Source organism: Anthonomus grandis, chromosome 20, assembly GCF_022605725.1.
Source record: "Anthonomus grandis grandis chromosome 20, icAntGran1.3, whole genome shotgun sequence".
NCBI classification, from domain to species: domain Eukaryota; kingdom Metazoa; phylum Arthropoda; class Insecta; order Coleoptera; family Curculionidae; genus Anthonomus; species Anthonomus grandis.
Window position 1 is genome coordinate 3,769,285 of NC_065565.1, and position 13,032 is coordinate 3,782,316.

The following is a 13,032-nucleotide window of genomic DNA, read 5'->3' on the forward strand; positions in this document are numbered from 1 at the left end:
CTTAGAGCAAAAACTTTGAAATTTACTAAGAAAATTCAAAAAAATACCATTCAAAAAGATTGATTTGATAAAAACTATACCACGCCTTCCATACTGTGTATAAGTGACTAAAAATAAACAATAATATAAATTATAGTTAATTATCTGTAACCTGAAAGAGTAAATTATTTAATTTTTTTTCTTTTAAAGCAATTATTTTATGCAATAAAAACGTTTTTCATCAACACTGCCCTTACCCCTCCACCCACCCCAAACATTTGCCCAGTAAGAAATTCGTTTGAAAAATCACCGTTTTTCGTCTATAAAATCCAATCTAATAGCACTGTTTATGTATTACATGTTTATTAATATATTATTGGATGATATTAAGGCGACTTTGGCTCGTCTAGAGAAGAGGCTTTTGCCTCCGAGTAGTCCATCTTCATCATCTTATTCTGGTAGGCTAATAATATTTTTCTAAGGTCTAAAAAGTTTTTGGATGCTTTGGACAATAGTAATGAGGTTACAGATTGTTTTGATCTTATCCTCTTTTGATTTTTTGCGTATGTTTTTGTTCCTTAATACGATCCGCTATCCTTAGTTGGTTTGACTAGGAATATTTAGAGAGTTTAGACAAAAAGAGTTGTTTTGACTCTTCTTTGTCTTAGAAATACTGTATTAGTTGTCTTGAATATTAACAGTATTGATAACACAGTTTTTTATTTATGTTCAATGTTTTAGGTTCTTATAATTATATAGACTTTTCTTTACTTGCCAGATTCTCAGAGCAGTTCTGACACAGAGGAGAGTAACAGTGATAGAGGCTCTAATAACCCTCCAATAGCTGGTAACCTCAGTAATATACCGGAAAACAACACTTCTAGTGAAATTATAGAACCGGTGGCGATTAACAATTCCGAACAGTATTTTAAGCACAATCCTTTAGAGCAAAAAAGTGTTGGTCCTAAGATCCATGAGGAGTTAGCTGTTAGGTGGATCTGTTATGTGCGGGAGGGTTTAACAGATGAAGTAAGGAAGGATCTACTTCAAAAATACCTTACTCCAGAGAACTGCAAAACAATTAATGCTCCTCTTTTAAATTAAGAACTAAAACCGATTCTGTCATCTCAGACGTTAAAAAATGACCATTTCCTATCAGGAATACAGACTCGAGTAGGAGCTAGTCTATCAGCCCTAGGAACGATTATATCGAAGAAAATTGAGAACCTGGAGCAGGATTTTTCGAAAGATATAATGCAGCAGTTGATAGAAGCGGGTCAATTAATGTCAGAAAATTTGAAATAAGTCCTTTTATCAATGAAGAGGGCCGAATGGCAGCTAATAAAATTGCTATTGACGAGTTTCTTTTTGGGAAGGAATTTATTTCCAAGGTCAAATCTTGCCAGGAGATGAAAAAAGCTGGAAAAGACTTGACAGTTTCCAAGAAAGTTGACTTTTCAAGGCCTGGTCCTTCAAAACCATCGACAAGTAATTTAAACTACCAGCGCTCATATCCCAAGACCAGGATGAAAGAAGAGAGGATGGGGAGAAGACCATCGTCCAGCAGAGTCGACTATTAATGGAAGGGCCAGAGGAAAGAGTTCAAGAAAGGAGAGAGGTACAATCGGCCACACAACAGGAAAACTTATCAGGAACGTTAGAGGTAACTAGAATTCCAAAATCTATAAGAGGAATTAAGTATGCCTTAGAACAATGCAAAAAGAAGATATCTCAAAATAGTCAGATTTTACAGTGGGTTAAGGGAATTAGAATACCTTTTAATTTGAAACCCCACCAACAAAGAATACCAGATCCGTTTATTTCAAATAAAAATTTAAAATTTTTTAAAGAAGTTATTTATCAACTATTAAATAAAGAAGTTATATCTAGATGTCATGCTAGTAGGGATCAATTTCTTTCATCATATTTTTTGATTAAAAAACCAGATGGATCTTATAGATTTATTCTTAAATTAAAGAAATTAAATTCTTTTATTTTTAATCGTCATTTTTAAATGGAAGATTACCGTAACGCTCTAAGATTAATTTCCAGTGGCTGTTATATGGCTAGACTAGACCTTAAAGATGCATATTATCTATTGACAAGAGAGATAGAAAATACCTACGTTTTCGTTTTGAAAATAGGTTATATCAATTTAATTGCTTACCTTTTGGGTTAAGTATAGCTCCTCTAGTCTTTACAAAGTTATTAAAAGCTGTAACCAGCTATTTAAGGCAAAGTGGTTGTAAAATTATTATTTATTTGGATGATATTTTGATTCTTGGAAACAGTTTTGTTTCTTGCTTTGAATCGGTAGTTAAAATCTCAAAAATTTTAACTAATTTAGGACTTACAATAAATTATGATAAAAGTACTGTAAATCTGAGACCGGCTGGGCTGAGAAAATTCTCTGAGAAAATAGAAGCAAAAGATTATAAATTGCCTGGAGTTATGTGCTGCATATTATGGTCTTAAATCTTTAGCAGGAACTTATAAAAACTGTAAAATTTTACTTCATATAGATATCATCATAGCAATTGTCTGTATAAACCGGATGGGTAGTATTCGATATACACATTTAAATAATATAACACGTCTCATATGGGACTGGTGCGAGTCAAGAAATATTATAATATCGGCTTCTTTTATTAATACTACTGAAAATACAAAAGCAGATTTATTGTCTCGAAATAGATCTTGCAATACAGAATTTGAGTTAAATAATTTTGTTTTTTCTAAAATCATTCAACTTTTGCCTCAAAAAGTAATAAAAAATGTATCGATTATGTTTCCTGGGGTCCTGACCCAGACTGTGTTTGTGTAGATGCGTTCACTATTGTTTGGAGTTCGTATTATTTTTATGCCTTCCCTCCCTTTTTATTAATTGATAGAGTTATTCAAAAGATTATTCAGGATAAAACTACAGGTATTTTAGTGGTTCCTAATTGGCCGACTCAATCTTGGTACCCTTTGTTTTTGGAACTTTTAATAGAAGAACCTTTAGTTTTTGGTCCAGATAAAAACTTAATTTTTTCTCCTTTCAGAGAGAAACACCCCCTGTACAAGACCCTTTCCCTGGTGGCAGGGAGATTGTGCGAAAATCATTAAAAAGAAAGGGAATTACGGATTCTGCTTTTCCGATTATGTTAGATTCGATAACAGAAAACACCTTAAAACAATACAATATCTGTTTTAGAAAATGGTGGGATTACTGTTTGGAAAGGAAATTAGATCCATATAATGGTGATATTAATATCATTTTGGAATTTTTTCTTGAGAATTTTAACAGGGGTCTTTCTTACTCATCTTTAAATTGATATAGAGCAGCTTTTGCATTGATCTTTACTTTTGGAGGTGAAGATGAAAACAATTTTTTAAGGGTATTTTTAATAGAAAATCTAGTGCTCCCCGATATTCAGCAACATGGGACCCTAGCCCTGTTTTAGAATATTTGACATCTCTTTTTCCTTTGTCTCAATTATCAATAAAAGACCTTACCTTAAAACTAGTCACATTATTGTTATTGACATCGGGTTAGAGGGTACAAACAATATCGAAGATTGAAGTAGGTAATATCGAAAATAGTCCTGAGGAAGAGAGAAAGCAAGATAGAAATTCGGATTCCTGCTAGATTAAAGACGTCAGGTAGAGGCAGGAAACAACTATACTTAGTTTATTCATTTTTTTAAAAATAAACTGGAACTTTGTGTAGCTTACAACATTACTTAAAAATTACGTCTCAATACCGCTTACAAGAGGAGTCACTTATTTTAACTTTTAAAAAGCCCTTTCATCCTGCCTCTACGCAGACAATAAGTAGATGGGTAAAGGATGTTCTTAAAAAAAGCAATATTGATACGACAATATTTAAAGGTTATAGGATAAGACATGCTTCGACTTCTGCAGCTGCCAGAGCAGGCTTAGATATTGACCTGATCCGTAACACGGCAGGTTGGACTAAGAAGTCGATGGTGCTCAATATGTTTTATAATCTTCCCTTAGCACAAAATCCTGTTTATCAAACAAATTATCAACAACTTCGGATATTACACAAATTATATGTTATTAATTTAATGTTGTTTATTATATAAGCACATTTAGCCTTACTTACCTAGCTTTCATAGACTAAATTTTTTGTTTGTTCAATTAATATGGGAATTTAATTTTTTGTTATGGAATGTTTGGTAACACTCGGTTTTAGGAGTAATATATGTTTCTGCACAAAAATCGCATTCATTTTCTTACCTACAAACATCTACCAATAGCTTCATAGAAGGACTCCGATGCTCGAATAATTAAGATTGATCTTCCTTACAGGTAAGTCAACCAATCTTATAATTATATCAAATTTAAATAAACAAACTGTGTTATAAGATTAGATATTAACGACGAAACTAGCTGTTATTAATGCGTATTATTTTGGAAACTAATGATTTTTGAAAACAATTTCTTACTGGAAAGTTGTGTGGGGTGGGTGGGGGGGCAAGGGTAGGGTTAATGAAAAACTGTTTTTTTTGCAAAAAATAATTGCCTTAGAGAAAAAACATTGTAATTTAATATTAGCAAATTCAAAAAAATACCATGCAAAAAGATTGATTTGATAAAAACTATACCAAGCTTTCTATGCTATGTATAAGTGATTAGAAATAAAGAACAATATAAACTATAGTTGATTTACTGTAACTTGAGAGAGTAAATTATTTAATAATAAAAAATTATTTTTTTTTTGGTAATTATTTCATGCAATAAAAACGGTTTTCATCGACACTACTCTTACACCCCCCACCCACCCCAAACAACTTACCAGTAAAAAATTTTTCTCAAAAATCACTATTTTTCGTCCCTAATATTCCATCTAATAGCACTGTTTTTGTATTAAATATTTACTAATATAATATACTTATATCAAATTTAAATAAAGAAACTGCGTTATTAGATTAGACATTAACAAAAAAAGCAGCTGTTATTCATGCGTATTAATTTGGAAAATAATGATTTTTCAAAACAATTTCTTACTGGTAAATTGTGTGGGGTGGGCGGGGAGGTAAGGATCAGGTTAATAAAAAACAGGTTTTTTGCAGAAAATAATAGGTGATAAAAAAATCTATAGTTTTTGTATCTGTACTTTTTTTACTGCTTTTACAGCACCTTTAGGTTTTCCAGTAAAACGTAAAAAAACACTATTTTATTTCTCGAAAGCAAGGCGTATCGTTATGAAAATTGCAGTAGTTGTGCCATTTTTTTATCATCTGAGTCATTAGGTTTTGAAAAAAAAATCAGTTTTTTTTAGTTCTAGACAACTTTTTATTATATGGGTTCAAAAATACAGTTTTTAAATTAAAACTCTTGGCACATACCTGTAATTTAATACATAATAATAAATATATCAAAAGTTGCACTAAAATGTGGCGCAGTCCTGTGGAAACCTAAATAGCAGCGATCTGTAATTAGAGACTTAATCAAAAAAAAAAAGGTCTTTAAATAGATTATATAAAAAAAAATACGTATAATTAGTCGCAATATTAATTAGTAAAAATATGACTATTTTTGATGAAAAATATTCACCTAATAAGAAAAAGTGTGGGGTTGAGTTAATTTTAATAATACTTGCGTTCAAAATAATTTTTGAATATTCATTGAAGTACAACAATTAAAATATTTTAATGAGGAGCGCAAACTGCCGAAGAGTCACAGGTTGTCGTTCAAGGGTCTCTCTGCCAAACGAGTTGTACACTACATGGCTTAGCTCTGAAGGAGAACTTCGTAACTCGTGTTATTGTATAATTATGCAAATTTCCTTGTAATTTCTTGTTTCTACAGTTTTAATAACTCTGCATTGAAACAACCCTTTTAGTTTTGATTGACTATGTAATTAATTAGGAAGAGTCGCTCCCTATTAATGTTTATGCAAACAACTACATTTCGGCATCAGTTTGTGCCTTAAGGTGGTGTTTTTTTCTAGCCTTATTCACGCTATAAGTATTAATTAATTTCGGAAAAGTAAAAACGTGATTGTTTGTTCATAGTTGACATTCACATTGTTACCGTGTAGGAAATGCTCTTTCTTTATGAACATGTATTGATAGTAAAGAAAAGTTGCGACAAGATCTTGCATGTCACCCTCAACAAAAAGAAAAATGTGTTCTTAACATAAGAATGTATTCCTGGGATAAGTGTGTTCCTGAGTGCCGTTATTCTTGGTATGAGTAGTAAAGGATGTCTTGAACCTCAATTTAGTGGATTTCTTTTAAGAGAGAAATTAATAGTGCTGCTGTTAAAACAATTAAGAAGCAGGAAAAAAAACAAGAAAAACGAGACCATTAACAGAAAGACGAGCAAGAGTAATGAGACTAATGGAAGATCGACCTGAAGAAAGAAAACAATAAAATAAATGAATGACCAACAGTTGGGATAAGTGCAAAGAAAGATACAGGAACTAGAAATGAAAGTAAAGCGTGCACCTATTTAGTCCGATTTTAGCATGCATACAATGATCAAAGTAAAGCCATATTTCTTAGAGATTCATATAATAACTTATACACAGCATGGAAAGCTTCCTATAATTTTTATCAAATCAATCTTTTTGAATGGTATTTTTTTGAATTTCCTTATAGTAAATTACAAAGTTTTTTCTCTAAGGCAATTATTTTTTGCAAAAAACCCGTTTTTCATTAAACCTACTGTTACCCCCTCACCCACCCCACACAACTTTCCAGTAAATTATCCAAAATAATACGCGTGAACAACAGCTGGTTTCGTCATTATATACGTCGAATATCTAATCTAATAACACAGTTTGTTTATTTAAATTTCATTCATGCCCATGACTTTCATTTCATATAACGTCTTCTGTCAAGTAGCTGTGGGTGACCACACCATACATTGTTTCTTTGTTAGCTGAAATACTCCAAGACGGTTAGAGTTCTAGGAATAAAATTGGAACTCGAAAACTAATATTGGATCCAAACTCTCCTGGAACAACCACGCTGGTATCAAGATCTGGGTAGTATTTAGTACCTAAAAGATCCTTCACTAGCCCTACTCGTTTATCGTCAAACCTCTTAATGCACATATGAGGCAGATAGTTTGGTAACAGTGCATGGAGAACGCAACAATTTGAGTGCAACTAGGCGGAGTCCAAGTCCTCGCAGGCCTAAACATCATAAATTCTAGGCAAATAGCCTCAACCAGACCTTCCTACACCTTGTGGTCTACTTCGAGGCAATGAATAAGGCAACGACTTAGTACAGGCTACGTGTCGTTGGTGTACTAAGACTAGTCCTGCAAGAATTTGTTCATAGGAGGCACATTTACTTTTAATGAGAGGGACAAATATAGTTATTACACTTGTGAACGTAAGTAGATTGATGGTACTCTAATAGACCTGTAAACGTCATGAGATTTATATGCCACCGTCCTCAACCAGACTTCCTTGGACCTTGTGGTGTAGTTCAAGGCAATATCTGCATACAGGCTACGTGTCCTTGACGAACCAGGACTAGTCAAGGAAAAAATTGTTCATAGGACATTCGGGATTTTTCTTTCTTTTTAACGGGAGGGACAAATATATGGAATTTGTGACCGTACTCTATACATGGCAGGCAAAAAGAAGTTGCAAGACTCGAATGTGCTTATATTACTAAACAGGGGTACCATTTACGGCCGAAATGGTGACGTCCTAGGTCACACTGGAGCGCATAAAGATCCTAATGAAGGTAGGCTGCAGGGTTCATGCCTGAGACTAGTATCACAAGTGATCGAATCTACGAGTTCTCACTTCAAAATTGTAAATATCATAACCTGAATCTTAAGATCAATAAGACGTAGTCCAAGCAAGATGTCGATATTCATAGAGAAGCCTTAGTGATACAACGGCCAAGTCTTTTACATATGTTCCCTAAACTTTAGTTCTGGGTCTCAAGTGTGAGAGGTAAGTCCTCAACACAAATCGGTGCAAGTTCAAGGGTTTCTGATAATGATGGTATCGAATGCCTTAGAATAATCAAAAAGGACTAAATCAGCAATTTTCACAGCATTGTTTTCTTTAAAAAAGACGTCCGTGACAATAACCTAAGTCCCAACTGATGCTCCTGCAAAATGTGAAACTGTTCTCTGATCTGTGTATTCGTCATTTTCTTTAAACCTTTAGTAAAATTCTCACTGTTCCCTTTTTTTGTTTGACTCCACAAAGCCTTCTTAGCTTCTTGCTATACTTTGTTCTGGGTAATCCTTGATTTCTCCTTCTCTGTGAGGTTCCTCCAGGATTAATAATACGTCGTTGTTATTTTTCGGATTCTTTCTGTATTTTATGCTAAACTGCGGAACTAAGGGGTGCACTATTATTTGGAAATAGTATTCCTTTACTATCGGTTACAAAAATGTTTGCATGGATTTTTATGATTTCTTCAATGGAAGCTGAAAAACAGCTCAAAGAATCTTTTAGAATAAAAATGGATCAGATCTGAGTACTAGAAGTGGAGTTATAACCCATGTTACCTCAGACTGTCTTTAATTTTTGACATGGTTTCCAAAAACTTGAATAAAGGTGATTCTGATGCATGGATTTCCATGATTTATTCAACGGAACCTGAAGAACCCTTCAAGGAATTTTCTAACACAAAAATCAATTATATCTGAGCACTAGAAGTGGAGTTATAACCCATGCTACCTCAGACTGTCTTTAATTTTGGACATGGTTTCCAAAAACATGGATAAAAGTGCTTCTGATACATATATTTCCATGACTTATTCAACAAAAGCTGAAGAACCCTTCAAAGAATCTTTTAGAACAAAAATCAACCAGATCTGAGCACTAGAAATGGAGTTATGACCCAAGTTACCTGAAACTGTCCTTTCTTCTTAAATAAAGGGTGGCATTTTGTGTAAATCCAGCACTGAAAAAAAATAAAATAAAACTAAAAATTGCTACTATTCAATAGGGTGTGTATTAAAGAATATAACTTAACATCTTATGCTTACTAATATGGCAGAAGCTTATGTATACACCATATTATAACTTATCACTAACTAATACTCTATACATAAGACGATTATTATGCAAATTGATAAACGGAAGTAGTTGACAATTAAAAAATGCAACACTGTGATCCACCTTCAGGTTCAACTCATCATGTTCCTCCAATGGAAAACAACTTCTCTTGGTATACAAACGTTGATCCTTCCTATTATTATTAGCATCAATAATTTCAATTTCGAAATTATATTTTTCACACTCCTCACAAGGCCCTATAAGCTGAACGGACCACAAGCAAACACCTTCTTGAGATTTGTAATGAAAACGAAGTCTAAAAAATCGATTTTTGCGCTTTATTACGTAGCATACATGAATATCTTCTTGACAAGCACTATCGAATGGAATACTAACAATGTCACTCTCAAGAATGCTTTCAACATGCTTGAGGTTCATATGATGGTCAAGTTGATGTACAGGAAAAACAGCTGAGCATGCTTCGTAGTTCTTTAGAGGACACGTGAATGGTCCAAAGTCGCATGTCGCTTGATGCCTTCTAATATCGCGTGCTTTACTTTGAAACTCACACCCTTCATATTTGCAAGGGTACGTTAACGAATTGAGAATCATGCTTTCCAGGGTGAAGTTTTGGGTTTTTGCGAATTCCGATTTGCATGTGGGGCATTGCGGTTGATTCTCTTTGCATTTTTTGCAAATGCTATGCCCGATGATGCACTGGTAAATTGGCGGAAGCATGTATTCAAGGCAAACAGGACATTCCACAATTTTTAGTTGTTCTAAATCAAGGTTGTCATGTGAGGATTTCATTATAAGTTTTGTATCATGAGGCCCTTCTTTTAAAATAATAGAAGCCACAATATTCATAGGCTCATTCAAGTTTTTCTTAATGTCGCTGTGTTGCATCACTAATTTCTCACCAAACTTCCCTTTGACAAGCATATTATGAACCTTGTTACCACTTTCTAGGATTAAGTCGTAATTATAACCCTCAATTGCAGTGTCGTCACCTAAGTGAGTGACTATAACAGTGAAAGTTTGTTCAGTAGGGTTTCCTTCTCTGCTCACAATGAACAGTTCGTCACAATATGGCATCAGGAAATTCTCTTTGTGCACATTAACAAAGTCGATTTCAAAGTTACATTCTTTCAATAGAAAAACAGGATGATTGTCCTCAAAATGCTCTAGTAATTCCTTCAGGAACCCTTGCCAAGTGCAGCTCTGCTGTTCCTTTAAAGGACACTCGTGTTCTTTAAAAGCACATTTGTTTTCGTGCATTATTAAATTTCTGGGTAACAAAAGTTCAAAGCAACCGTTTTCTCGATAAGTGCAAGGGAACCTTTGAAATTCCACTGCGTTCTCGTATATCTTACAGTGGTGGAAATCTGATGAAGAATCTACAGGGCAACGGCCACAAACCGCGTCGCCATTGGGGTTGCAATGAATTGGAAATACGGAAAGATACTTGTTGCACTTAATGCATTTTAATTTTTCCAACGAATCGTGTTTTATGAATGAAGGTGCATCAAGGGAATTGGTAGCTGCAAATAATAAATAGAGCTGATTAGTGAATCTTTTTTTCATGAAAAATTTGAAAAAGTGAATAGTTTCAGAGTAAGAAATTAAATATGAAAAAATTTGTAAGATTAATAAGACTCCCAAGTAGAAAAACAGGAGTTATTCCCTTAATTTTCCACCGATTTTCATGAAACTTGGATTAATGGACAGGGTTTTTAATTTAGAACAAAAAGTGTATCAATAAAAAATTTGGAAAACTTAATATTTTCAGAGTAAAAAATTAAATATGAAAAAATGTGTAAAATTAATAAGACTCCCATGTAGAAAAACAGGAGTTATTCCCTTAATTTTCACCGATTTTCTTGAAACTTGGATTAATGGACAGGGTTTTTAATTTAGAACAAAAAGTGTATCTATAAAAAATTTGGAAAACTGAATATTTTCAAAGTAAAAAATTAAATATGAAAAAATGTGTAAAATTAATAAGACTTCCAAGTAGAAAAACAGGAGTTATTCCCTTAATTTTTCACCGATTTTCATGAAAGTTGGATTAATGAACAGGGTTTTTAATTTAGAAGAAAAAGTGTGTCTATAAAAAATTTAAAAAACTGAATATTTTCAGAATAAAAAATAAAATATGAAAAAATGTGTAAAATTAATAAGTCTCCCAAGTAGAAAAACAGGAATAATTCCCTTAATTTTTCACCGATTTTCATGAAACTTGGATTAGTGGACAGGGTTTTTAATTTAGAACAAAAAGTGTATCTATAAAAAATTTGGAAAACTTAATATTTTCAGAGTAAAAAATTAAATATGAAAAAATTTGTAAAATTAATAAGACTCCCAAGTAGGAAAACAGTAGTTATTCCCTTAATTTTCCACCGATTTTCATGAAACTTAGATTAGTGGACAGGGTTTTTAATTTAGAACAAAAAGTGTATCTATAAAAAATTTGAAAAACTAAATATTTTCAGAGTAAAAAATTAAATAGGAAAAAATTAGTAAAATTAATAGGACTCCCAAGTAGAAAAACAGGAATAATTCGCTTAATTTTTCACCGATTTTCATGAAAGTTGGATTAATAAACAGGGTTTTTAATTTAGAAGAAAAAGTGTGTCTATAAAAAATTTGAAAAACTGAATATTTTCAGAGTGAAAAATTAAATATGAAAAAATGTGTAAAATTAATAAGACTCCCAAGTAGAAAAACAGGAGTTATTCCCTTAATTTTTCACCGATTTTCATGAAACTTGGATTTATGGACAGGGTTTTTAATTTAGAACAAAAAGTGTATCTATAAAAAATTTGGAAAATTTAATATTTTCAGAGTAAAAAATTAAATACGAAAAAATGTGTAGGATTAATAAGACTCCCAAGTAGAAAAACAGGCATTATGCTCTTAATTTCCCACCGATTTGCATGAAAGTTGGATTAATGAACAGGGTTCTTAATTTAGAACGAAAAGTGTATCTATAAAAAATTAAAAAACTGAATATTTTCAGAGTAAAAAATTAAATAGGAAAAAATGTGTAAAATTAATAAGACTCCCAAGTAGAAAAACAGGAATAATTCCCTCAATTTCCCACCGATTTTCATGAAAGTTGGATTAATAAACAGGGTTTTTAATTTAGAACAAAAAGTGTATCTATAAAAAATTTGAAAAACTGAATATTTTCAGAGTAAAAAATTAAATATGAAAAAATGTGTAAAATTAATAAGACTCCCAAGTAGAAAAACAGGAATAATTCGTCAATTTCCCACCGATTTTCATAAAAGTTGTATAAATACGCAGAATTTTTAATTTAGAACAAAAAGTGTATCTATAAAAAATTTGAAAAACTGAATATTTTCAGAGTGAAAAATTAAATATGAAAAAATGTGTAAAATTAATAAGACTCCCAAGTAGAAAAACAGGAGTTATTCCCTCAATTTCCCAGCGATTTTCATGAAAGTTGGATTAATAAACAGGGTTTTTAATTTAGAAGAAAAAGTGTGTCTATAAAAAATTTGAAAGAAAAACTGAATATTTTCAGAATAAAAAATAAAATATGAAAAAATGTGTAAAATTAATAAGTCTCCCAAGTAGAAAAACAGGAATAATTCCCTTAATTTTTCACCGATTTTCATGAAAGTTGGATTAATAAACAGGGTTTTTAATTTAGAACAAAAAGTGTATCTATAAAAAATTTGGAAAACTGAATATTTTCAGAGTAAAAAATTAAAATAATATGAAAAAATGTGTAAAATTAATAAGACTCCCAAGTAGAAAAACAGGAGTTATTCCCTTAATTTTTCACCGATTTTCATGAAACTTGGATTAATGAACAGGGTTTTTAATTTAGAACAAAAAGTGTATCTACAAAAAATTTGGAAACTAAATATTTTCAGAGTAAAAAATTAAATATGAAAAAATGTGTAAAATTAATAAGACTCCCAAGTAGAAAAACAGGAGTTATTCCCTTAATTTTTCATCGATTTTCATGAAACTTGGATTAATGGACAGGGTTTTTAATTTAGAAGAAAAAGTGTGTCCATAAAAAATTTGAA

At 32.0% G+C, this 13,032-nt stretch overlaps 2 protein-coding genes across 4 annotated transcripts in view; one reads left to right on the forward strand and one right to left on the reverse strand.

Annotated features, from left to right (window-relative positions):
- LOC126747986 (E3 ubiquitin-protein ligase siah-1-like) overlaps positions 1-13,032 on the forward strand; it is a 149,676-nt gene that overhangs the window by 5,473 nt on the left and 131,171 nt on the right. The gene's annotated exons all lie outside the window — the stretch shown is intronic.
- Positions 8,906-13,032, reverse strand: part of LOC126747987 (uncharacterized) — a 56,266-nt gene continuing 52,139 nt past the window's right edge. For all 3 annotated transcript variants that reach the window (XM_050456978.1, XM_050456976.1, XM_050456977.1), the window contains exon 3: positions 8,906-10,509. In XM_050456978.1, the coding sequence (XP_050312935.1) occupies positions 8,990-10,509 (1,520 nt within the window). In that variant the 3' untranslated portion in view covers positions 8,906-8,989. The remainder of the gene's footprint in view (positions 10,510-13,032) is intronic.